The sequence below is a fragment of the Elgaria multicarinata genome, chromosome 3, assembly GCF_023053635.1.
Source record: "Elgaria multicarinata webbii isolate HBS135686 ecotype San Diego chromosome 3, rElgMul1.1.pri, whole genome shotgun sequence".
Classification (NCBI taxonomy): Eukaryota; Metazoa; Chordata; class Lepidosauria; order Squamata; family Anguidae; genus Elgaria; species Elgaria multicarinata.
Window position 1 is genome coordinate 112,660,053 of NC_086173.1, and position 26,910 is coordinate 112,686,962.

The window sequence follows — 26,910 nt, forward strand, 5'->3', positions numbered from 1 at the left end:
CCCCAGTGCATGTTAAAGGCTGAGCAGCAGGTTTAGTAGCAAACATAATAGTGCTCCCCAAAGTAAGGGTGACCATATGGAAAGGAGGACTGGGCTCCTGTATCTTTAACAGTTGTATAGAACTGTATGCATGTAGCACCTGGTGGAATTCCCTCTTCCTCACAACAGTTAAAGCTGCAGGCGTCCTGCCCTCTTTACTATCTGATCACTTTAGAGTAGCTAGTGCAAAATGTATGGATCCCCAGTGGCTGTTGTTATGCAATGTAAAAGATCCTGTGTTGGATCCAGACTTAGACATACTTAGAGTAAACCCTTTGAAATCAAGTAAGGGATAACTAACATAAATCCCATTTATTTCAATGGGTGTATTCCAAACATGACAAGGGTGCAATCCTATGCATGTTGGCTGAAGAATGCTGGAAGTCGTAGAACTTATTTTTGTCTAACCATACATAGTATTGCACCCTTAGTCTGGATATAGTTTCTTTTGGGAAACTGTTTTTAATTATCAAATAAAGAAAAAAATGGATCATAGCCAAGATGCAATGCATATTCATGTTGGAAGGATTATTTTTGTCCGCAGAAATTCATTCCAGTTTTTGTAATGATTGAAATGGCTTTGGATATTTGATATATTTTAAAGAATAGTTAATGTTCATTTTTACATTTGGTGCAAGAGAAGACAGTGAATATTAAACTGTCAAAGGAAGTATGTTTTATTATCAAGGAACTAGAGTCTTTTGTTGCTTCTAAAGTAGGTGATTTACAGATTTTTAAATATTTCTTTTTAACTGGAGGATTCAAAATGTGTTTTTCACAATGCGTCAAAATGAATGCTAATGTTTGTAATGCTGATTCTTGAACCTTTTAATCATGGTAGAAAGGATCTGCTGACTTTAAGAAAAAGAAAGGCTTCAAAATGTAATGAAAGTCAATACTTGCAAGTAGTTTAAAAGGGCAGGATTATTTAAAACTGGGATAAATGCATCTTCTTCTCCCCCCTTTCCCCCCAACAGAAGCAAGCTATGCAAATAGCACCAGAATTCCTCTCCCTGGTGACGGACCAGCTCTCCAATCAAACAGCTCAGCACCATCCAAGCAAACTGTGCTATCTTGGCAAGCTGCAATTGATGCTGCTAGACAAGCCAAGGCTGCCCAAAACATGAGCACCACCCCAGCCCAACCAGTAGGATCTCTGTCCCAAAGAAAGCGCCAGCAATATGCCAAGAGCAAAAAACAGGGTAACACATCCAACAGTCGGCCAGCCCGGGCCCTTTTCTGTTTATCCCTCAACAACCCAATCCGAAGAGCCTGCATTAGTATAGTAGAATGGAAGTATCCTTTTGATGGAATTTTGTTTTTACCATCTGTTCTTTGATTACCCAAAAGTACATCAGAGAGATAAACTTAGGCTCAAACTACATGTTACACAGAGTTCCGTGTTGTTGTTTTCCTCTGTGAGTGCAAGTGATTTAAACCAAAATCAGACTGGATAACCTGTGAGTTGGATTGGAGAAACCGTGGCCAGAGAAAAGCTTATCTCTTTTTGGTCATTTTCCAATCCAGTATCAGCCTTTCTAAGCTACGTTTTCACTTTTGTTGGTTTTGGGGAGATAACTGGATCTATATCAACCACACATTTTCTGTTGTGGGTGAAAAAAGCAGCTTACGGGAGTGATTCTGAGCTTTAAAATTGCTGAGTTGTAGCTTGTCTATGTTGACATGGACTTCAAAAACATAGAGGAACATGTACTGAAGTTTGTGTAATAACTGTTTGAGCCATAGGTACAAGGTTGACTTGTGGAAGCATTTTTGTGTCTCTAAACTAGTATAAAAATGACTTGTAATATATATTTTAGTGTTTTAGTTTTATTGACTTATTTCACACTTATTGCTACTGTTGGCTATAGACATAATTGTTGACAAGTGTTATACTTAGAATAGCAGGTGGTAGCAGATGCCTAATGCACCAAGATGAGCCTATGTATCTTCATTGTGCCATCACTACTTAAGATGTCATTCTTTCAATTAATATTCCATAAATGAAGATAGAGATGACACTTCGGGATAAGAGACCAGGTACAAAAGAGGGCAGGGCTCCTGCAGCTTTAACTGTTGTGACAAAGAGGGAATTTCACCAGCTGCTGCATGCAAAGAAATGACATCTGGTGAAATTCCCTTTTCTATACAACTGTTTAAGATACAGGAGCCCTGTCCTCTTTTCCATATGATCACCCTATTTTATTCCTACATATAGTAGATGTAGATTGGGATGGAGACTTATTCATCATAACTTCTGCTTACCAACATACTATAGAAGAAAATGGATCTATGCTCTAATTACTGCTGACAACTGAAGGAACAGGGAAAATTAGGTTGATATGATGCAAATGTAGCAGTGCTGTGGTGGTGCAAAAGAATTATATGAGATTCAAATGATGATGTTTGCAGGCTGCTATAAGCCTCTCTGCTGGCCCTCTGTCATGGCACTTACACTCTGCAAACCATGTCCCTTCCCCTTCTCAAATATGTTTGGTAGTGTAATGATAACTCCCAGTAGACAGAGCTGCATTGGCTATGATTGGGTATGGACCTAGGATAACATTTTTGGGGTGGGGGAATCAGATGGTTATTCGGGCAAAGTGTTACCGGGTTCAGTAGAGGGATGTTCCTCATAATTTTACCAGTGCAAGTAAGGGTAAAATGCGTCCACCAAGTCAGCTGCGATCTGGGTAATTATCAGTCCCCTCCCATACCACTGATGCTATTTGCGGTTTAGAAAGTCATTTCTAAAGCCATTTCTTTACTGAGGTAAAGACTTACATTGTTCTAAAAGTTACCAGTTCTCTATCTTTTATATAAGAAAACTGGTAGAATCTTCTTCTATAGTATTAAGGCAGGAAAACATTACTCTGTGGTTTATTATTCTACTGCGCTGCTGTACATATGCAAGTTTTGTTAGCCTTAATTATAAGTATGGGTAGACATGGAGGACAGAACTGATCTGTAAGCATTTCACAAAGGCTGAGATATTGATTCAGTATTATGAAATTAGATTTATTTTTTTAAATTTAATAGAAAGCACACTTTGTGCAAAAGAATGTAATGTGTGGTTTATTATTAAAAAGAGGACGTTGAAAGGTCATGATGCTGAAAAATAATTTGATGGAGGGATATAATGGATGCTTGTGGAGAATGGGTTGTCACTTCCATCCATCAAAAGAATGACAAGAACATGTCAGTTTTTACTCCAGAAACAAGTTTATAATCCCTAATGCAAAAATTAGCAGTGAATTAGACTAGGGTTTATATGTATATATTCCAACACTGGATGGAATTCCTTAACAAGATATTTCAGACCGTTTGACATATTTATATTACTGGCTATTTTTGCCAATTGTGTGGCCTTAGCTGTTTACATCCCATTCCCAGAAGATGATTCTAATTCAACAAATCATAACTTGGTAAGTATTTTTTTATTTCCTCCCTGTATTTTTTAAAAATCTGTACATGGAGCTTTAACAAAACAACAACAAAAAGAACTTGTAGAATGAATTATGCATGTAGTTTGTGAAAAAATGCAAAAGAACATTTTAAAAATGTATTTTACTGCTTTGGTTGCCAGTTCTAATAGTGATCGTCTGGTTTCTGATATAATAAGATAGTTTATGATAATGATGAATTCTTGGGGCAAAACAAATGCATTACAAGGAAGATAGTAATTAGATTTATATGTTGCTGTTTTTAATGTTACATGCTATTTGTTTTCTTAGTGCTCTTTAATCTTTTGTAATCAGCCTCACATGAACTTTTATTTCCCTATTCATTTAGTTTCAATTATTTTAATGTTTTTAAAAGAAAAATCATGGGAACACTGAACACTGATTTACCCTGGAATACATTATTCCAGGACAAGAAATTATTGGGAAATAATATACATCATTACCTTGCTAATTAGATAATTGAATTTTGGAAGAAGAATGTCATAAAGCATGGCAGTGATATTTTAGATGAAGTTAATATATTTTAAAACCAAGTAGTTTAAGGATAATGCTATTGCTTTAAGGGAAATTTTTAGTAGACGTTGGTCCATTTAAATGTTGTTGTATACTGCAGTAGATGCTTAAAGCCATGGGCTTGGATCCAAAACTGTCTGTTAGCGGAAAGCGTTTTCCTTACATGGAATGACTGTGTCTGATCTAGCAGAAGAGGACAGTATGAGAAAACTGATCCCCCAAATCCAGAGAAGTTCTTCTGTTGTACAAGCTCTGTCTCAAGATTTTTTTATGACTCACTAGAGTTTATCAGCTACAGCCTGTAACTTCCTTAAACTGCAATCTATACGCATTTACCTGGGAATAGGCTCTATTGAACATGTTTGAAAAGCTCCTTTAAAAAACGGTTCTCTGTTTTCTTTTAGAATGCTGCATCTATATTTTTTGGCCAGTTTTATGTTCTCCATTTATTGAGGCTATGATATTAAACAGCCTTGGACAACAAGAACTCTGGCAGAAGACAGAATAATTCAGGTCAATTTAAAGAACAATCCATGCAGTAGTGAATCTGAGCCAATGAACAGTCTGGTTTTGCTCTCAGAAATTTAGGGCACAAATCTCTGCGTTGCTGTCAATCCGCCAGGAGGTCTGTGCTAATAACTAATATTATAAAGCATTACTTGAAGTGGGTAAAGCATCCGTCTGCGTCAGAGACTGATAATTTTATAGAATTTTACCTTGGTTTTTTTGTAAGTTTTTCAACCAAGGGGTAAAAGTTACATTTTTTCGCTCTAATTCAAGGGTGAGTTAAAATATTTTCAATTCTTTCTTTTTTCTTTTTCAAAAATACCCTCTTTTGAAGTTTCTTTATTATTATTGTTATTATTTATTTATTTATTTATATAGCGCCATCAATTTTCATGGTGCTGTACAGAACACCGTTTTCTTTAAACAAAAATAAACTCTATATTTGTCACTTATATTTACACTGACTTTTTGATATTGGTAATAGAGCTCTGTTTGGATTCTGCATATGCATTGTTCACATGTGTATAGACACACACATTTCACACTGTGTGCTGGCTATACATATATTGAGCATTAAATAAAAATAATTTGGGTGACATTTATTTTAGTTTTATATTGCAGGCAAAGTTATTCATACAAATGAAGTGCAATTTAAAACAATAAGTAGTATATAATAGATAGTATCTGTATTGTGAAGACCTGGTTTGCCCATAATGCAATGGGTTGTTGAATTCTGGGTTGTCGTGATGTGTGAACCCAGCCATGCTAACCATGAACAATCTAGAAAAAGCCCATGGTTTGTTGTCTGGGTTCTTTAAACTATGGGTGGTTGTCACATGTGAATGTGATTGTATGCTGTCTTGAGTACCACTTTTCTTGGTAGAAAGGTGGGATTCAAATCAAATAAATCTTAAACAAAAATAAATTAATACATAAAATACTCTGTATTTTAATCTTATATCAACTTTGCTGTGTGGTTTTATCCTAGTTGCGCTTTTTATACTGTATTTCGTAATTGTGTTTTTAACCTGTTGGATGTTTTATTGTGGTTTTAATTTTTGTGAACCGCCCAGAGAGCTTCGGCTATTGGGCGGTATAAAAATGTAATAAAATAAATAAATAAATAAATAAATAAATAAATGTGGCTTGTTGGTGGGTTGTTTTACCAGACTAAAGAGCAATGGGAAAGAGTGGTTAAACCTGCCAGCTCCTTGGCAGGCCAGCCCTACAGTGCTAGAAAGGTATTTGGGATACAGGGTGGGAGTAGGTAAAGGAGGATGGAAACAAATAACCGAGAAATTGAGAAAGCAAACTGCAGTAAGTTCAGTTGTCTCCCAGATAATTGTTGGATTAGTGCTATATGCGAATTAGATATTTTGTGCATTAAATTTTACTGAGTGCAAATAGAAAATGGGCAATTTGTTGTTTATGGATGGCCCATTCCTGCAGGCATCCTAGGCTGAGACTCTTACAGCTTTGTAGGCTGCAACTTGTTGAACAAGAATTGGTTTAATATGTTTCCTGTAGCCTGGTCTTAAGAAGGCAGTGGACTTCTGTTTTAGCTGATGATTCCAGATCATCTTCAAAGGCAGTCACATGTAGTGTGCATTGCGATCATTAATTGCACTAACTGTTAACATGCATGTGTTTAAGGCTGTCAGGTTTAATCCAAAGACTGTGCTTGTATTTTTAAATCCTCTGAGACCTAAACAGAGGGTTAAATCACTGCACTTTCCAGACCACCCTTCCCCAACCTGGTGTCCTCCAGATGTGTTTGGGTATGTTGGCTGGGGGATTATAGCAGTTGTACTCCAACACATCTGAAGGGCACCAAGTTGGAGAAGCTGTACTAGACCATTCTTCTCTCTTGCCTTTTTGTCTGTCTTCCTCTCCTGCCTTCTGTAGCAAGCATGTCTCTAGTTTTGACCCAGTGTGTGTGTGTAAAGTAGAGTGGGTGAAGATAAAACAGGGCAGGAGGTGTAACAATAAGAAAGAACTGTTGCGTTCAGCCTGAATGGGTTGTGCTTCCTGGGAGGAACCAGGAAGTAGATAAGGGCAACACCCACTGCTTCTGGCCTGAGGAGAGAGAGGCCAGGCCACAGCTCTGTATCAGAGTCTTTCTTGAAATGAAACTTGTAGGTTTGTTTGGAAGCAGAAGTTGTTTGAATCTCTGGGGTGCAGTGCACCACCTTTGAAACATAAGGCACAGCAGCTGTCCCCTTTCCATTTTAACTGCTTCAATGAATTTTAAGCACTGTCCCTGGATAAATCTGATAGGCCCTGTATGTACTTAGCTTTTAAATGTTTTTTTAAAAAAGTTTTCAAAGAGTTCTGAGCTCTAGAAGGGGAGGATACATTTAATAACACATTCACTTAGGAACAAAACACTGCTTGGGAAAGGTATCTTCCATTGTGTATGCCTTGAATTAATTTAATGGGTTGCCATTGGTGGGTCTGTCAGGCCCTGGTTCCATTCAGACAACATAATAGTCAATTGTGGGGTAATAACTCGACAGTTGTTTATCTAGGGGAATACTCTCTATACAACATGATGATAATCAACCATGGTGTGGGTTAGGATCAGCATTGAGTTGACTAAGGCCTAATCTACACGAAGCACGATATTGCATAATGAAAGCGGTATATAAAAGGCAGGAGCCACACCAAGCAGGATATATCGGTCTGAAAGTGGTGTGTGTTATGTTTCAATGGGCCCCAACAGTTGTCAGTGCACTTCAATACTGCTATAAAGCAGTAGTGTGGCTCCTGCCTTTTATATACTGCTTTCATAGTGCAATAATATCCTGCTTATTGTAGATTAGGCCTAATATTCCACACTGAGTTGACTCACTCGTTCCCTGCCCTCTCAACCCCTTCAGTCCTCCCGCTAGTATACCATCAGTCATTGCTGCCGAAAATCTATCCTACCAGCTGGACTAGAGCAGCAGCCACTGTTTTGACCGTTCATGTTTTGCGACTCTGTGGCAGACAGAATAACCAACAGTGTCCGAGGAAATAACCAATGGTGCCCTCCACACAACACGGTAACCAACAGTGGTTCAAATAGCCAACTCTGCACAGCATTGGTTATTTGTGTTGGTTATTTTTGGCCACATAACCAACTGTTAGTAAAAAAAAAACCTCTCTCCACACAACACAATAATCTATAATAGGTTAAATAACCAACCGTTGACCATTTAACTCCCCATTGGAGATCAGGTTGACTGAACCCAGTACCTGACTTGTTTTCTGAGGCCTTCTCCTGAGTATGTTTCACTGAACTGTTCCAGGCTTTTAGCTGCATTTCTGTTTTAGATTTTATTACTTTTTAGGCTAGATGTTTTACTGTTGGTGAATGTAGATTTTATCAATTTTGGCTGTTTTCATTGCTTTAATATTTTATTATCTGGGTTTTATTGAGTAAGCTGCCTTGGGAAGGTGTTTGCCCTTCAAGAAGGCCTAGAAATATTTTAAATAATAATAATAATAATTGATATGTTTTAGTTTGCTGCAGTTGTGCTCCCTACCTACATTATGAAATGAAGATATTCTGCTGTATATTGTTTGAAGAGTGAAAAGGGATTCCAAGGACCTGGAACACATTTTTTATGTGTGCATACAGTGCAGCCCTAATTGATTACACTGCCAGTGGGCAATTCACTTTAGTGGAGAATGTTAGCCTGCCAGCTTGTCTATTAGATGATTTATATTGCAAATTATAAAGTTTAATCCATCCTCCATTGAAGGCAATCAACCCAGAATGAGAAGTAGAAGAAACCATTCATGTATTACTATTTTTTAATAAACCAGTAAGTGTTAGATTAATATACATTATTATGACTTGGCAATGATTAAAAATAAAATGTACTCTTTAATTCATCTAAGGACAAGACATAAAATTTTCATTAGTTTAACCACAGATACCTTTGTAAACTAAATGATGGCCCTATAGTTTTTGTAAATAGAAAAGTCTAGTTTGGTGTACCTAATTAGTACGTAATTAGTCACATTAGTTCTTCAGGAGGCACAGATTGTGAATTTGTGATTTTTTTTCCTTTGTGGGTAGTTATTTGCAAGACATTAAATCTCTTAGAATTAATAGAGTCATTAATGTAAGGACAGTTGTTAAGAATGCTGTGCTTGACTGGTAGACAAAATTCAGCTCATCATTTTGTTGACCACGTATACTGATGAAATAGAGACAGCCAGAGTATAACAATAAGCAACATGTAGTATTGTTAGATTCAAGGTGATGAATTTTGGGAGTGATGGTGGTGCAGCATGAATACTCTTGAAAATAAAGAATGCTGAATGATAATTCAGAAATGTATACTCAGATAAAAATAAGGTTTGCTAAAACATAAGATGAAGACACTTTGGCTCTTAAAATTAAATAGGATCTTATATAATATAAATATATAATAGTCAGGAAATATCATGCCGCTACACAACCCCAAATCCTTAAAATGCTGTGTGCACTGGATTGTTTTCTATATCTTAAGAAGTGTATTGAATATATACCACACGCCGCAGTCATGGCTTGAATATTCAAAATAGCCACCGACAGTGCAGCCTGCGTAAATAAGCCACACTGGGCTGTTTGACTGTGTAAGCAGGTCCATAGTTAGTTGCCCTAATTCAGCAAAGGGCCACTGTGTAGGGTGACCATATGAAAAGGAGGACAGGGCTCCTGTATCTTTAACAGTTGTATTGAAAAGGGAATTTCAGCAGGTGTCATTTGTGTATATGGGGAACCTAGTGAAATTCCCTCTTCATCACACCAGTTAAAGCTGCAGGAGCCCTGCCCTCTTTTAAATCTGGTCACTCTAGTATAGCTCCTCCAGCTTTAACTGTTATTTGGATTCTTCTACAAACGGCACCTGCTGAAATTCCCTTTTCAATACAACCGTTAAATATACAGGAGCCCTGTCCTCCTTTTCATAGGGTCACCCTACCACTGAGTACATGATACAGATTTCTGTGCTCCTATTAACAGCTATGTGCGGAATTGTTGTGTGACTAAGTGCTGTATGTGCAGTTCCCCTCTTGGATCCAGCAGTTGGGGCTGCACCTTTTTGAAAAGAAACCAAATCCTGATGATTGGTTGTTAGAGAAACTGGGTGGGAGACTCCCTCATCTCTGCCAAAAGCTGAGGGCTGTAGGCTTGCAGCACCCAGGGCTGGTCCTGAGCTGAAGAACAAAATGCACCTCCTCCCATTTCATTTTATTCGACACGGGTGATAGGCAGCATCACTTACCTCACCTGTGAGCAGCAGGCTATCTCGGGGTGCATGGAACATGCAGCTCTCTGCTTCAACAGAGGAGAATGGCCAGGGGCTGCCAGTGCAGGCCATACCTCCCTAGCAGCCATCCTTTGCCTCACCCTGCCTAATGGTAGGGCCAGCCCTGGCAGCCCCAGCTGCTGTGGACTTTCAGTGTTGGACTGGAACAAGTAGGTTCAAAATGGATAAGAAGTACTTTTTGATGACATACAAAAACTACCCTGTTAATAATCATCAGAATGGCTAGATGGGAGCATACTTAGAGAATTATGATAGGTGTCCTCTTGCCTGCAGTCCATTGTTTTGTCATCACCAATTATCTTTTGGTTGGTGTGAGGTGTGACAGTACTATGGGAAGGCAGCATGAGCTTCTGATTTTACCATGCATTTTTGTGTGTACTTGATCTTTGTCAGATAATAGTGAATCATAATGTGACATAGGACATATCTACACTATTTGTATTGTTTTTATACAAGTATAATTGTCAAGGACACACACAAGCTAGGTGAGGTTGCAGTTGCAGATAATTAAGTTTTAAGGCAGAGCTGTCTATGCATTGTCATTGAAGTGGAAGCCCTGCACTGTGCAAATAAATGTTATTAATTAAAACCTCTTTGTTTTAAAAGATGATCCTTCTGAATTGGCTTTTGGAACATAGTAGAATAAGGCATCTCCTTTACTTTTCTCCTCTTTGAACTGCCTAATGAGCAGACCCACTGGAGTAATTAGTTATATTCATTAGACCTTATCTTGACGGTCTGTGCTGTTTTAATTTGGTCTTGCTGTTAGAAAAGCCTTTTACTGCCTGAGTAAAAGCTATATTCATTAGGATCTTGGTTTTGATTAGATTCTCCCGACACTGAATGCAGAACATTTATATTGGATCCCATACTGAAGATTTTTCTGTTTGTACATGGTGTTGTATTCTGGAACAAATAGTATGATCTTAATATTATATTCAGAATTCCTCCTTACACTCTTTCTCTGTGGAGTTCATGTTAGAATCTGATCTTATCTAGAAACTAGCTTATAAGCACTGTTTATGGCTCTTTTGTTTTTATGTCTCTTGGCTGTCTTCCCAGATTCTCTTAACTGTATTGTTTCAGTACCTCTTTTCCTTCTTATATCTCCTTGTGCTTCTCACTTTTGATTAGTTCTTTATTTCCACCAGCCTTATCCTTTATTCTTGCTGCTGTGCTCTGAGGCGATAAATTTGCTTCTTCCATCTTAAGATGGTAGGTGGCATAAATTTTGGTTATTCAACAGATTATCATCATCATCATCATCTCTTTTCTCTCTCGTGGTGGTTTTTCTGGACTCTACGTGAAGGCTACTCCCCTTTTTTCCTTTTGGTTTTTCTAGACAGACATGATGGGATTTGCCAAGTCATGCTGTCCTTTACTGATTCAGGAATTTCCTGACTATTGAGCATGTTTTAAGTATAACTGTTTCTGGATGTTGGTGTGGATGTATATTGGTATTATTATTGTTGTTGTTATTGTTATTTGGATTATGTAACCTATGAAAAAAGGTATTTTCCAAAGAAACAGCATATGTAAGTCCAATCCACATACCCATAAGGTATGTGCCATTTGAACCCAGCTGGCATGCCTTGCTGGAGTGGGGGGAACAAACAACCTTCAAATAACCCAACAACAAGCCATGGGTAGAGATGCTAGAATCTTACGTTTAGGCATGGGAACCTGAGGTTTGAGTCCCTAGTCAGTGGTGAAACTCACTGGGAGACCCTAGTCAAATCTCAACCTAATCTAATTTGGATGGCTGTTGTGAGGGGAAAAAAATCATTGCTCAGAATTACTCGGAAGAAAAGTGTGCTTGGAAGAAAGGTGTATCTGCACAGTCATCTTATGGCTTTGTGAGGATGGTCTGACTAGCACTGCAACCCTATACATGTCAGCTCAGAAGTAAGCCCATTCAGTTTAATAGGGCTTACACCCAGATAAATGTGAATATGATCGCAGACTAAGCTACTAATACTTCCATTTTACACGCTTAGATTCAGTGTCACATTCTGTGAACAATACTTTGCTCAGAAATTTCGGATGTAGATAATTATTGTGATAATAACCAGAAATGAAAGATACTTAAATAAGATATTGCCTCTTGTTGGGCAAAGGTGAAAGCCAAGGCTAGTATCCAACAGGGCTGCTGTGCTGCTGTCAATTCTATTGTGCAAGCACAACTAGAGGTGTAAAATTTCCAGACATTTTGAAGCTGTGGAAAAAAACCACGTTTTCCCCCCCGGGGGTCTCGGGAAAAAATGGAAATTTCCAGAAAAATTGAAATAATGCAATATTAGCACTTTTAACAGATTAAAACTCACTTTGTTACTTTAGGAACATAAAATGTAATTATGTCCAAGTTGGTTTGGCATAAAATTATTAAATTTGGTATATTAAAAGTACAGTGTATTCAAACAATTATTACAAATTGAATTTACTTTTTTTGGGGTAACAAATGGAGCTACAAGCTCCTGAACTATTAGGAACACCTGAACTGTAAGGAACCTCTTTGGTTTTCCCAGTTTAATTGAAAACAACAACAACAGAGGAAACCATCAACATTAGTAACAAAGAAAATTATTTATGTCTCCACTAGTCCTCCACAGTGTCAAGCAGACATAAAGCACCCATTCCCATAAAAAGAACTGAGGGGAAAAAAAAGTGGGGACCAAGATTCAATGAATACACATGAAATTTAATCAGTCTCATTTTCAGAGGTATAGCTATCACTATCAGTTTCAGTCTCTGCATCAATGGCAGTGCTCCCTAGAGGCAGAAATGCATCATACTTTTGCATTTGAGAGTTGTAGTCTCAGTTTGCAACCTAGGACTTGCTTGTCCTTGGTGCACAGAAATTGTAATAATCTGATACTGTACATAGTTTTTAGAAATCATTTGGAGAAGTAAATATCTGAACACCTTGTCTTAAACATTTTATTCATCATACTGAAATAAAACATCCCATAATCCAGTTTTCTTCATTTTTCCCATTTTTTCAGGAACTCCCCCCCCCCCAAAAAAAGGCTTCGGGGGAAAACTGAAAAAAAACCCAGGCTTTTTCCAGGCCGTCACATCACTAAGCAAGACCCACTGCTTGTGCAGAAGGGATTTACTCTCCACCTATAAAGTGGAAAGTATGTGTGTATCATGTATGTCCTGAAATGTTTACCCACTTCCACTTATGATGCTGCCTTAATGCTGTTCACCCAGACAGGTCTTCATGTACATGGATCAGAAAACAACAACTAAAAACATGAATTTTGGGGGTTTAAGTATTTTTAAAGAATTTAATAAAAAACCTAGGTTTGAGCTTACAATTCCCAGCATGCCTTGGGCAGAACTCCCAGCATGCCTTGGGTGGGAGGCCAGACTTACTGGTCTTTTGCGGCCATTGTGATTCCTAAACTCAGTCTCAAGCAGTCAGCCCAATTCCACATAAAAGAAAACAACCCACATAAATGGGCTGCATCCATATGCGGTGCCTCCTCCCACCTGCCTTGTGTGGTTTTAAAATCAGCATGTAGTCCCAGACCCAGACCAGCATTTATTTACCCCAAGAGTGCAAAAACTTAGTGAATATTTTTTGTTTACATATGACGTAAGTGTCTCAGAAAAGTGAGTCTTACAAAATTCCAGCAGTGGGGAGCTGCAAGATGACATCATCAATATGGCGGCTGCTGCGCTTTTATGTAGTTGCCACATTTAAATATGCATAACTTCTCACCCGTTTATGCTACAGAGATGATTTTTTTTCCTGAAATGTTTCAAATTTATTGACAAATACTTTTTGTAATTACACATTTTTGTTAACTCCAATAATTTTTGAGATAATTTCATTTGAACGTATAAAATCAGTGTTCACATTGGTTATGTGTGACATTTAAACATGATTTACTCAAAAACTATACGACTTTTGGAAGAGTACTCAATAACAAAAAAGTTGCATTTTTTAATGAGGATTAAGAAAATGTATAATAGGGTTTACCCCAATGCTTAGGGAATTATGATTGATATCTCATTATACGTCCACTTTCTCAGGATTGTATGATTTTATAGTTTTATCATACAGGGCTTTCATTTCAAAAGATTCCACCCTAAATATGTCTTGATCTGATGCACAGATCACTTTGAACATGTTCAACTGTGATTTTTACAGTTGAACATGATCAAATGTTCTTTACAAAATTTCAAACAGGACGAGTATGATGAAATATTAAAAAAGACAATTTATTAGGTTGAATTGTTTTTAAAAAATGTTTTAAAAATCTTCAGCAAAATTTTACAATTTACAAAATAAAAACTATTTTCTGTGAGACGGGTTAACAAATAAATTTCATCGGATGTCATCTTCACTTTCATTGGAACTGCAATCATCACTGTCAAAATCACTTTCCTTATCTTCTTTTTCACTGTCCTCTTCTGTGGCTATTTCAAGATTTTCGGGGAGTGTTGGACCATCGTACCATTTTATGTGGTACCTGCCATTTTCCAAGTATCAGCCGTACAAAACAATTTACTAACTCAACCAAACTAAAAAAAACCAATCAACTTAAAGATGAGTAAGTTGCAGAAAAATTTATTATATATCAAATAAATGTTATAAACATGATTCACGGACCCGAGCAACACCGGGCATATCAGCTAGTGCTTCATAAAGTGAGCCCCGAAATGACCAGAAACCGTTGTTTCTGGATTGGGACAGGTTGGTGAAGTTCTGTTATATGAGCTCTACTGATATGCCCCATTCCGGAAATGAGAGTTTCAGCTTGTTTCCAGTTCCTAACCAAAGTGTTAAATCCCCATTGCACAAACCATGGATTTCACTGGTACTTAGGCAAGATTGAATACTGCCCTGAGTCTATATTAAAACATTTTACTGAAACCCGCATCGATGACAATGTCAACACATCGATGAAGATGTTGATGAAAAGCTCGATGCAAATGTCAACCCAGTGCGCAGCAGCTGTAAAGAAGGCAAACTCCATGTTATAAGAAAAGGAATTGAGAATAAAACGGCCAGTATCATACGGCCTTTATACAAACCTATGGTGCAACCACACTTAGAATACTGTGTACAGTTTTGGTCACCACATCTAAAAAAGGATATTATAGAGCTGGAAAAAGTGCAGAAGAAGGGAACTAAAATGATTAAGGGGCTGGAGCATCTCCCCTACGTGGGAAGGTTACATCAACTGAGATTGTTTAGCTTGGAAAAGAGGCTAAGGGGAGACGTGATAGAGGTGTACAAAATTATGCATGTAGAGAATGCGGATAGGGAGACATTTTTCTCCCTCTCTCAAAATACATGAACCCGGGGTCATCCCATGAAGCTGATTGGTGGGAGATCCAGGACAAATAAAAGGAAGCACTTTTTCACAGTTAAATTATGCATAGTTAAATTATGGAATTCACTACCCCAAGATGTGGTGATGGCTTTAAATTTGGATGGCTTTAAAAGGGGGTTGGATAAATTCCTGGAGGCAAAGGCTATCAATGACTACTAGTCCTAATGGCTATGTGCTACCTCCAGTATCCAAGGCAGTAAGCCTGTGTGCACCAGTTGCTGGGGAACATGGGTGGGAGGGTGCTGTTGCACCATATGGAAAGGAGGACAAGGCTCCTGTATCTTTAACAGTTGTGTAAAAAAGGGAATCTCAGCAGGTGACATTTGTATGCATGCAGCACCTGGTGAAATTCCCTCTTCATCACAACAGTAAAAGCTGCAGGAGCCCTGACCTCTCGACCAGATACAGAAGAGGGCAGTGTGATAGGGTGACCATATGGAAAGGAGGACAGGGCTCCTGCAGCTTTAACTGTTGTGACGAAGAGGAAATTTCACCAAGTGCTGCATGCATACAAATGTCACCTGCTGAGATTCCCTTTTCTACACAACTGTTAAAGATACAGGAGCCTTGTCCTCCTTTCCATATGGTCACCCTTGGTTATGAGTGAGAGTGAACAGCTATATGTCCCCAATTCAAATCTCAGCTTAAACAGGAATTCAGTGGCTGGCTTCAAACAAGCCATTCTCTATAGCTCAATGTGACTTCCCCAAAAACGGGGATAGTAATACTGATGTACAAAGTGAGGAATACTGAGATATGCTATGTAAATGCTAAATGTAATTATTATGACAATTACATTGTACATGTAATTTCACTAAGTGCTGCATGCATACAAATGTCACCTGCTGAAACCCCCTTTTCTGTACAACTGTTAAATACAGGAGCCCTGTCCTCCTTTCTATATGGTCACCCTATCATAACGTCTACTATATCAGGGCCTGACACGATTACAGTCTGCCTGCGCCTATTCATTTGTTATTACGTTTTGACCAACAAATCCCTGCAGGTACACTTGGTTTGTGTCTACATTTTTTCATGCATCAGAAAGTGTAGGACCTTCATTATTTCCTTACTATTTTTTAATGATCTTGTATTTGAGCTTCTGTATACATCCCACTCAGATATAGATCCCTATTTTTAATGTAAATACTATGTTAAATCTAAAGCCAGCCATCTAATTAGTATGCAGGAGCAATAGCACTTTTGGCAATGATGTTACTTATTTCATGCAGAGAAAAATGTGGCAGAAATCCTTTCTCCTACGAATCTGTAGGATTTTGTTATATCTAAACCTGTTTTAAGAATAGACCAATAAGAACAAAGGCCTTGAAATGCCAATAGCTTCAGAAAGACATCAAGAGATGGCTTTTTTCCCTTTCAAAATAAGCTTTATAATACATATTTTTACACGGTCTCTATAATCTCCCATGTTCGCCTATATTTGAAATCATACATGGGATTAGTTTAGTTCTTGCAGGGGTGTTAAACCAGTGCCTGAGCTGTACCATTTAGGCTGCAGATGTACACAATAGAATGTTTCCTCATTCAAAAAATCCTTCCACATAGAAAACTAGCATTAGTGGCCTTCTTCCTGACATACCCATTTTTGATGTGTAACAATATTTTTTTCTCTTTCTTTTTTTTGTGGTTTGCATTCAGTCATGCGAATCCTCCTGCAGAATAATGTGGTACAGTACAGGCAGAGGTTTATCACTTCAGTGAAAATGGCGCCACTTTTTTTTTTTTAACGTTTTTAGTAACGTGCTTGGGTGAAAATTCCTTCACAGGCTGTGAAAGACTACAGAAAGCAACGGATAATGACACTCGTCAATTATGCCTAAGTATACCCAGTTATACACTTAAATAAATGGTGACCTAGCCTTGGATTTTAAAGCTCTTTGGTTATACACATCCTAGGGCCACCTACAAAGATAACTGCACTATTTTCTCTTCGCTCAGAAGGCAAAAGGGATTGTATATTCAAACATGCAATAGGAAGCTTAGGTGATTCCATCACATTAAATAAACATTTTAGTTGTTATTGCACTGGAGGGATCTGGAAGAATTCCTCTAGCGAAATGATGTTTAAAGTTTGAAGGTTCCGCAAGAACACCTAGAATTATGGGGTAAGATTAGGCTTCTCATAAATCACAGAAAGAACCGAAACACTGATGCTCTTTATCTGAAACATGAACAGCACATGGTTATTGAATCACACTTTGCATGAACACGCAAAAAATGACATAACCTGTCAGTGAAAGTAGATGAAGGCTAGCCTGAAATTAGCAATAGCTTTGCAAGCTTTTCCTCCCAATAATCAAGGGACTGCAATTGCTGAATAAACAGTGTATAAGCCAATGTTTCAGAAAAACTAGGCTTGCAATTGCTTCCACATTGAGCTGCTCTACTAGGTTTCTTGGAAACCCCAGTCTGTGCCGCATATTGCTTCTTGTTTGATAAACAGGTGCTTGCTAAAAGCATGCTGTGTCACACGTGGACGCAGTGATATGCACTGGCTTTACAGTTTGTTTCTAGGTGCAGCTAAGAGGATTGGATAAGATAAAAGTTTCAAACGGCTTCGCGATCTGGTTCCTGCAGAGACTGCCTTACTGTGCGTGTATGTGATAGTGAAACGGCTGAGGGCAAAATGTCGTGGGTCTGAATGTTAAAATGCCAAGCTGGGTGTGTGTAAAGATCATTGACTGTAATGGAAACTAATTACATTAAAACATCTTCCTTTAAAGTGATTAATAGATTGTCTTTAAATATTAAATATTGAAAAACCTAATGAACATGATGTGGTAGTGGAAGTTGAAGAAAAGTATATTTTCTCTGAATTGTTGTGATTTACAATGTTGTAAGTCAACTTTAATGTTAAGAGTAAGAAACCAGTGGTTCTTTTCAGCCTATATGGAGATAGTTTATTCAGATCTCCTATGTTTCTGGCAAGCAGCTATATCTAGGGCTGCAGGTTGACCAGGAGTGGACTGGCAGCGTTCTGCAGACAACTTAACGAACTCTATAACAGCCCTGAGGAAGAGCGCAGTTGCGTTCGAAACGCGTAGGCGGCACCTTGGCACTGTAAATAAACTTTTGTAAATATTCCGTTTTGAAGATTGCCTGGTTCTACCTTTTATTATTATTATTATTATTTATTTATATAGCGCCATCAATGTACATGGTGCTGTACAGAGTAAAACAGTAAATAGCAAGACCCTGCCGCATAGGCTTACAATCTAATAAAATCATAGTAAAACAATAAGGAGGGGAAGAGAATGCAAACAGGTACAGGGTAGGGTAAGCAGGCACAGGGTAGGGTAAAACTAACAGTAGAACCTTTGCCTTTGGCTTTTCTTTTTACTTGACCAGGAGTGGGGCAGGGGGTGGGGGAAGAGGCCTGGCTTGTGCTTTAACACCAACATGATGCTCTGAAGGAATCAAGCTTTTCACAGAGAAACACTGGCTCTTTCTACACCTAAGGGTATACTTATACTTATTGTTGTTCCCTGCCTCGATCAGGATGGAGAGGCAGGTAAGAAATAAATGTATTATTATTATTATTATAGGGTGAAGGAAGGGGGAGGATTGTGGACTTATCTGCTTCTGCGATTCTCCCTGGATGTCCAAATGGAAGCGTGATGTCCTGGAAGGGAAGAGGGACGTCATGCCTACCTTTTTTTTAAAAAAAGACAGGATCCGGGAGCACAATTGTGCTCTAGTGAAACATGAGTACAAAAACAAAAAACAAAACAAAAACGCAGCCCTGATCTCGCTCCCCCCCCCTTGATGTTCCTGGACTCCCCTCCGGCCTGGCTCCTTCCCTCTGCTAATCCCCGCTACTCACAGGGAGGAGGGAAGAAGTCAGGATGAATGCCCACACTGCCCACGGTCCTAGGGATCATCCTGGGACTGCGGGAAAAATCCGGATAACGGAGGCGTCATCTCTGCCTGCTCCCAGGGTTGATCCCGGGGAAAATCCATAGTGTAGAAAGGGCCATCGTCCGCAGCTCCTTGCTGCAGTTTTGGAATAGACACCAGTTTGATGGTTGGCAACCTCATCTGTCTCCCTTAGTGAGGTGTTCTGTTCTCTCCAGCCCTGCTCCTATGCCAACAATTTTTCTAGTATGAGGAGATGAGATACAGCACATAGATTCTATTAGCATTGTGCTTCTATAACAAACAGCACTGAAACGACAAACTGTTTGAGTTTACCATTGAGACTGCCAGCCCAGTCCTAAATGTGGATTGGGATGATATCCCACATCAGAGAAATGCATTCCGTTATGGTGCCTCTCATTTACCCTCCTTACAACTGTTTGCTAGAATATATCAGGTGTGCTTGGGGTTACACCAATATGTCTAGGTCTCTGGTAGCCAAAAGGCTTTTAGGGTGGCAGCTGATGAGAAAGTACCTTATCTCACACTTGAGCGGGTTGTTTTCCTTAACTCTCAGCACAATGTAGGTCATTGTATTACATAAAAAGGAAATATCTGGCTCTGTTTGTGAATTTTTTATTATTATTATTAATGTGGCTTGGTTGCTTGATAATTGTACTTCTCTGACTGAAGCCCTGGAAAATTTGGCGTGACAGAAGGTTAGACTGCCCTTCTCCAGTGGTGGAACTCCCTCAAGCGAGATGGCATCTTTTGCCACTTGGCCACTCAGAGAATATAGTCTTTTCACAGAACTGAATAGGAAGTTCCCTAAAGCTGCATTATGCTTATTCGGCACAGTGCTGTTGCAACTTACACTCTACTATATTTATGAGGGTGCTTTATTAGAAATACAGATCTGCAGGTAACTTCAGTTATGTTGTTTAATGTTAGCTAGCATAACCATTTAACAAAAGTGTATATTAACACTTCTGTAAACCGCCCAGAGAGCTTTGGCTATGGGGCAGTATATAAATGTAATAAAATAAAAATAAATTAATTAATCAGAAAAGAACTTGAGTTTCCCAAGTGAGATTATTTTGGTATTGGGAAGACTCATTATTTAGGAGTTTTATTCATGGATTAACATACTATATTGAATGATTTTTGATTAATCCAGCTTGGCAACATTCAGAAATACATTCCTTCTGTAGATTATTACCTTTCCTCAAGTTGGGAATAACTGTTTGGTTTATAGAATATGATTAACTCCTGAATTGCAAAATGCAGCTTGCTTTGTAGAAGCACTGTATGCTTGCTCCACCTCTCCTTGCTGTAAACAAGACACAGATCTGGTTCACATGTCATGCTATTTATTTTATTTATTTATTTATTTATTACATTTTTATACCTCCCAATAGCCGAAGCTCTCTGGGCAGTTCACAAAAATTAAAACCATGAAAAGCATAAAAACAACCAACAATTTAAAAACATGAATACAAAATACAATATAAAAAGCACAACCAGGATTAAAACCACACAGCAAAAATTGATATAGGTTAAAATATAGAATTAAAACAGCAAAGTTAACAGCTTCCCTGAACCGAGGCCTGAACCTCTGTTTTAATGTGTGGGACTGTGCCCAGTCTTGGCAGGCTGGCTGCCCAGTTGAGGAGGAAGTGGCATCAGCACACAATCCCCACTCCCCATCCAGAGGGGGGAGGGACAGAAAGGTTGTGGATGCGCCGAAAAGGGGGTGATGCTTATATCTCTGCAAGGGCTTTCTGGACCGTGCTCAGACTTGGCAGGCTGTCTGCCCGGGTGGGGAGGAAGTCTATATCTTCGTACATTGCACCCCTCAGTCACCCATGGCATGCTAGAAAGATGGGAGTAAGAGGGCGCCTGGGGCAAATAGACCCTAGTAGGTTTTCATTGGCGTGAAAGCATGGAATCACACCCCCCCACCTGCAATTACAGTTTGCTAAACTTCTGAGACTGTTTTGTAAGCACACGTCAGATTTCCCTATGGGTGACCAAATTAATTACCACCTGCCCCACCCAACGTTAGGCATGATAACAGCAATGGATAAGCCTGTGTGCTGGCTGACCGCACAACAGCGAGAGTGTTTGACAGTTGAGGAGCCCGCCGTGAGCCGGGTTAGGCAAGATCGGACTATGTGCGCAATCTGTTACTAGGCAGAACTTGGAATGAAGTTCTAGCAGCTGGACTCTGTAGCCGTCAAAAATAACCAACAATGGCTGATGAAATAACTGATGGTGCCCGCCACAGGACACGATAACCAGTGGTGGTTCAAATAGCCAACTCTGCCCAGCATTGGTTCTTTACGTTGGTTATTTCAGCCAAATAACCCACTGATTTAAAAAACTCCCGCTAGATGACGCATTGACTATTTAAACCACTGTTGGTTATCGTGTCATCTGAACCCATTCATTTTCTAGTAAGTGTGTCTAGTAAAGCGATTGCAGTCTTTGGATAATAAATGTTCATATCTGTTTCATGCAAACAAGTTTAACAACCTTGTGCTCCTAAAATTAGTCTATAGATGTCAGGTTTTTAATAATTATGTCATTATTTATGCATAAATTAGCATGCTGTTAGCAGACATATGTACACAAAAGATATTGCCCAGGGCAATAAACCACCAAGTAGAAGGAAGTAAAAACAGAAGCTAGTTGAGCTGGAAAACAGAAATATAGGAAGAAGGGTGGGGAAAGCCTAATACTCCTCACTCTTATATTTATTGCATATTTATACTGCCCAACAGCCAAGACTTTCTGGGCAGTTTACACTTAAAACCATAATATACAAAAATCAAAGAGTTAAAACTTCAAAAATGTCATATAAAACTAGAATAAGCCTGTCTAAAAATATACGTTTTCAGGAGGCGTTTGACGGATGTTACATTTCCTGCCTCCCGAACCACACAAGGGAGGGTGTTCCAGAGGGTGGGTGGCACTACAGAGAAGGCCCTCCATCAAGGTTCTTCATGATGACATTCTGTTCATCTCGGAATGACAAGCAGGGCCTCCTCTGACAATCATTAATGTCATAAGGGTGTATATAAGGGTAGATTATTTAAGTGCAGGGTTGGCATTGGCATAGAAAAGAAAACTGCTAAATGCTAATTTATGTAGATACTTTTGCATACATGTAATTATATTCCTAATAACTATGAATATTTGCTAAAGTTAAATGTTTCAACTTTCTAAATAAATTTAGAATAAACACTATACAAATACACTGAAAAGGGGGCTAACAAGATGAATTCATGTTTATCCTATCTCTTGCATATGGAGTTGATACAAGGCGGGGGCATAACATGGGGCTAGGACTAGAGTAAAGAAGATGGCGCACATCTTACACTCATATTCTCTACATTTTAATGAATGTATCCCTATTCAATTTCCTTGTTCTTCCTTTCCAAAGAATCACCCTTTCTTAATTCTTTATTACACTTTTCAAGAGTTCAACAGTGTGCTTCGGTCACATCCTAGGCTTCTTATTCTCCCAATATTCCCCAGCCTTTCCTGGGTCAGGCACTAGTACAAATCTGACTGCCACAGGCAGTCATGGTTGTCATTAGGCAAAGAACAGCATTGCAGTTCATACAAGTAGAGCTTATCCACATGATCATGTCTTTGAATTACAAAAGTGCTGTGACCACCATCTTTTCCAGAAGTGGATTAGATCATTTTACATGCTTACTTCCTGTAGCGATTACATAAGTGGCTTAGATGATGTCTTCTATTCTAATAATGTGAAATTAATTCACCAACTTTTTGCAGGCACAAAAGCGCTTGTGGCTGGGAAAAGCCGTTACCCAGCCCTGAAATCCAATATAGCCAGACTTTTCTACAAGTGGGAGAGCTGTTCTTCAGGCAAAACTGGAAAAGAATAGGAGAAATGGACACTTCACAGTGTAAGACAGGCAGGGTGCTTAATTAGGTTGATTTGGTTTTGGTCACATTTGATGGGTAGGCGGATAGGAGTGAGCATCTGGGGTAAGGTGTAAATTGGTGAGCTTTCATGGGCACCGTTTATGGTGATAGGAAATCCCTGAGGGCCAACCACTGGGAGCCCAGCGGCACTAGATGGGGGGATAAGGGTTACCTTTGAGGCCAATCCTCCTCAAATCACTCAGAGCCCAGCGGCAAGAGGATGGTTTGACACCGGAAGGCCTCCCGACCCCATAAGGGGGAAGCACGTATGGTGGCGAATGAACAAGCTCCACCATATGGGCTGTGATTGCCTCGCCCGATCCCGGAATGGCATCAAGGGTGGCCAATAGTTGATGCCCACTTAGGCCTGCCCCCCTTCTGCAGTTCTTTCAATAAATGTGGCACATATTTTAAATCCAATCTTGTGTCTCATCTCATTATTTCTCACCCTTCACTTCCACAAATGTATGAAATTGCAAATAATGAGAAACTCTGAGAAGCCAAGAGGGCCTGCAAATACCAGTGAACAGTTGTGAAAAAAGAGAAATATTGGCAGAGGTGGTTGAGGTAACATTTCAGCTTCTCTAAAACACCCCAGCTGAAAATATTTGCAAGAGAACTTCTTCAGCCCTTTCAAGACCCCCAGCTAAAAATATTCACTGGGGAACTACTTGAAATCTCTTTTCTAACCTTTATGCAACTGCCAAGGAACATAGATATTAATGTGTTAGTAGATAGCCTGTAGGAAGATTAGTCAGTAGGAACAAGTTATGGAATTGATAGATGTTTGGTTGGTGTGAGAGAGGTGGGAGGACATGACTGAAGCTGAGGATGAAAGCTAACTGTTGGGTGCTTTTGCAGAGTTTCTGCTTTAATGTAAAACAAGTGGCAGTTCTTGTAGGTCTCCCCTGAAGGATGCAGCAATGGATTTAATAAAATGAAAGCAAATATATGGTTGGAATTAACCCAGGTTCTTATTTTGATGATGTGTCCCTGTGCTTGAAAAAAAATTCTCTGTATTTTAGAGGGTAACTTTGGACGAGGAAGTCATGCCAAAGAATTTATCAGTGTCCATGGAAAGATTTTCAGCTCCGATTCAAAACACCTCTACCCCAGCAGGAGATACTAGGGGCTTTGCTAGACCTACCTGAAAGTCCGGTGGGGAGGAGGGGTGAGCCTGCGCTGCAGCTAGCGCGGGCTGTCACCCCAGTCTATACGTCAGATGCGATGGGCTAAAGGAAAGCCCCGTTGCATCCACCATTTTTTTTTTAAAGGCCATGTGCACAGGAGCGCACCAATGATAAAGGTAAGGGTTTTTTGTTTTTTAAGAAAAAGGATTCCTTGCTCCCCCCCGGGCTCCGATGTCCCCCTGCTCTGGCTCCAATGTCCCCCCTTCTCCCCATGGATCCAATTCCCCCCTATCTCCCCACCCTGCCCTGATGGCCGCAGTGCTCCTGTGGAGTGCTGTGCCCCGTCCACCGCTTTTCCCAGCTACTCGCAAGTAAATGCATTAGCCGGGAAAAGTGGTGGAATGAGCTACACACCTGCGGTCTCGGGCTCAGCCCGAGACCGCGGGAAATACCGGGCCACAAGTGGTGCTGGTTACCCCAGGGCCAGGGAGATTTGACCCCTGCCTGAGCCCGGGATCCCCTGTGCATCATCTGGACGCACAGTGACGAGCCCGGGCCTCGCACCGGGCTAACCCCTTGTCTAGCAAAGGCCAATATTTTTCACACTTCTCCGTATTAATTACTAAGTTAGCTTTAGCACAAGAGACTCTTGTATTTTGGCTGAAAAATATATATATTCTGCATCAGGATAAGTTGTGGATTTTTATTCTGAACTTTTAACCTAGAAGGTAACATAGATTCCTTTTCTTTTGATGATTCATAATTCTAAAGAATATATTTGTTTGTTTTTAAAAAGCAGAGCTACTCTTTTCCTCCTTCACACTTATGGGTAGAAAAGAAGCATATTGTTAATATTATCTAAGGACAAAATATGGATAGTGGGATAATAACATGAAATTATTTCCTTTTCTTATGTAAAAAGAAAAAAGAATGAAGGCATAAATGAGTTCATGGTGCAAAGACGAGCAATTCTTAATCTTATTTATTTATTTATTTATTAAATTTATATATCAGCCAACTGGCAAATGCCCTTGGAGTGGTTTCAGTCTTCAACACCATGTATCTGTTACTTGTATTTCCATTAAAAAAAAAAGTATAGCTATTCTTTTTCGGTATAGATGTCAAATAGTTACAAGCCACTGTGGAGATCTGTAGAAGCTGAGGGCTATTTTTCCTTCTTTCTATTGTTCCTTTTTTGAGCTAGGGACTTTCAGAATTCCTTTATAACAATGCCCAATGCAGTGCCACAACAATATGGAACAAAAAGTATTGACAAAACTCACTCACGTTTCATTGGTCCCAGGGTATGAACTGAAGGCAGATGAAGATAAGCAGGTTTGGATCTGGTCAATGTGTGGATGGGAGAATACATGGAAAAAAATATGGTTGCCACCTTAAGGGTCCTGGAAGAAAGCATAAAAACATAATATATAATTGGCACCGTCAAATGCATGCAGTAACATTGTCCGAACCTTTGGAGCTGGTGAGCTTCATGATGTCTATGGTCATTCTTCCCTGTATAAGAACATTATAGGAAGTCGTCTTACTAGAACAGAACAGTTAATGGAGCAAGTGTCCCAGGGCATGTTGAGCCCCCCACCCCCCACCCCACTTCAGGGATTCTAAAGAACGGCTGAAATACATTTCTCAGGGGCAGGTAAAGTAGAATAAAAGCTGCTTGAGTGTGGCCAGATGACCTTTTGAGAGTTCTTCTTGTTTATATGGTATTTAATTTGCTGGTGAGATCAGAGTATCCTTCCTGCTGTAGAAACAAGGCATTGTGCCAAATCTTCCCTCTGTCATCTTCAAGGACCAAGACAGAAGTTGGTTCTCTGGGAGGGAAGGAAGGAAGGAAGGAGCGAGCATCTTGTGGTTTCATATCTGCCTTAAGGAGAAATTTCCTCCTCGCTGAACAATTAGTACTTACTGGGCTACATACAAATCCAGATGGGTTCTCCAGTAAGGAGATTGCAGAGGCAGAATTTGCTATTATACATGAATTCCTCTGAAAAAATGTAGAGATAAAGCAGTCAAAAATATAGTTTCAGATACAGCATGTTTCCTTATTTTGATTATGCTTCCATCATCTCTTTGCTTGTGATCTATGGAGACAATTCAGAGCAGTGCTTAGAGCTTTGAAGCTGGTCTTAGAATGGATGTGATTATAAACCACTGGCTTGTATTTTTGGTCTCACATGATAAAGGGATTCAAAGTAAAGCCATAATTTGGCTATGCTCAGTTTTAGGTTTATGATGGAAATTATTTTTTATTCAAAATGAGAATTGCATGGATGTTCCTTGACTTAACTGAGTGATGCAAAAGAAGTAAAAACCTTAAATCATTTTGAAAGGTGTTCTTTTTTTGAAGGAGTCGAGGCTCTTGACATGGAAGCTCACAGCAAATGAAGCTACTTCTGCCCAAAGAGGCTTTCAGCAATTTAACAACCTGCCAACTGCGCAGTGAATTTAAAATTGTGAGTGCCTGACAGGAAATTGGTTTTGCAGCCCAATCAGCTCAAGCATGAGAGAGAGAGAGAGAGTTCTGTAAAGTGTGTGTAAAAGAAATGTAGTGTCCTGTAAATAGACATTTGAACTGAAAATTGTTTCTGCAATGAAATTGAGAGGCAAACCTTTAACACACACACCTTTAACTATTACTTTTGTGGAAAGCCCTCATCCAGTTCCTAAATAGATAATCAGTACCCACTTTGCTGATCTGGTGGATTGCAAATTGTAATGAGCTAAATGAAAACATGCCTTAAGGTATGGAGCT

The 26,910-nt window shown here is 39.3% G+C and overlaps 1 protein-coding gene across 1 annotated transcript in view; it reads left to right on the forward strand.

Annotated features, from left to right (window-relative positions):
* Positions 1 to 26,910, forward strand: part of CACNA1D (calcium voltage-gated channel subunit alpha1 D) — a 256,993-nt gene that overhangs the window by 5,585 nt on the left and 224,498 nt on the right. Inside the window, exons 2-3 of the mRNA XM_063121273.1 lie at positions 1,017 to 1,335; positions 3,359 to 3,464. Of these exons, the coding sequence (XP_062977343.1) occupies positions 1,017 to 1,335; positions 3,359 to 3,464 (425 nt within the window). The remainder of the gene's footprint in view (positions 1 to 1,016; positions 1,336 to 3,358; positions 3,465 to 26,910) is intronic.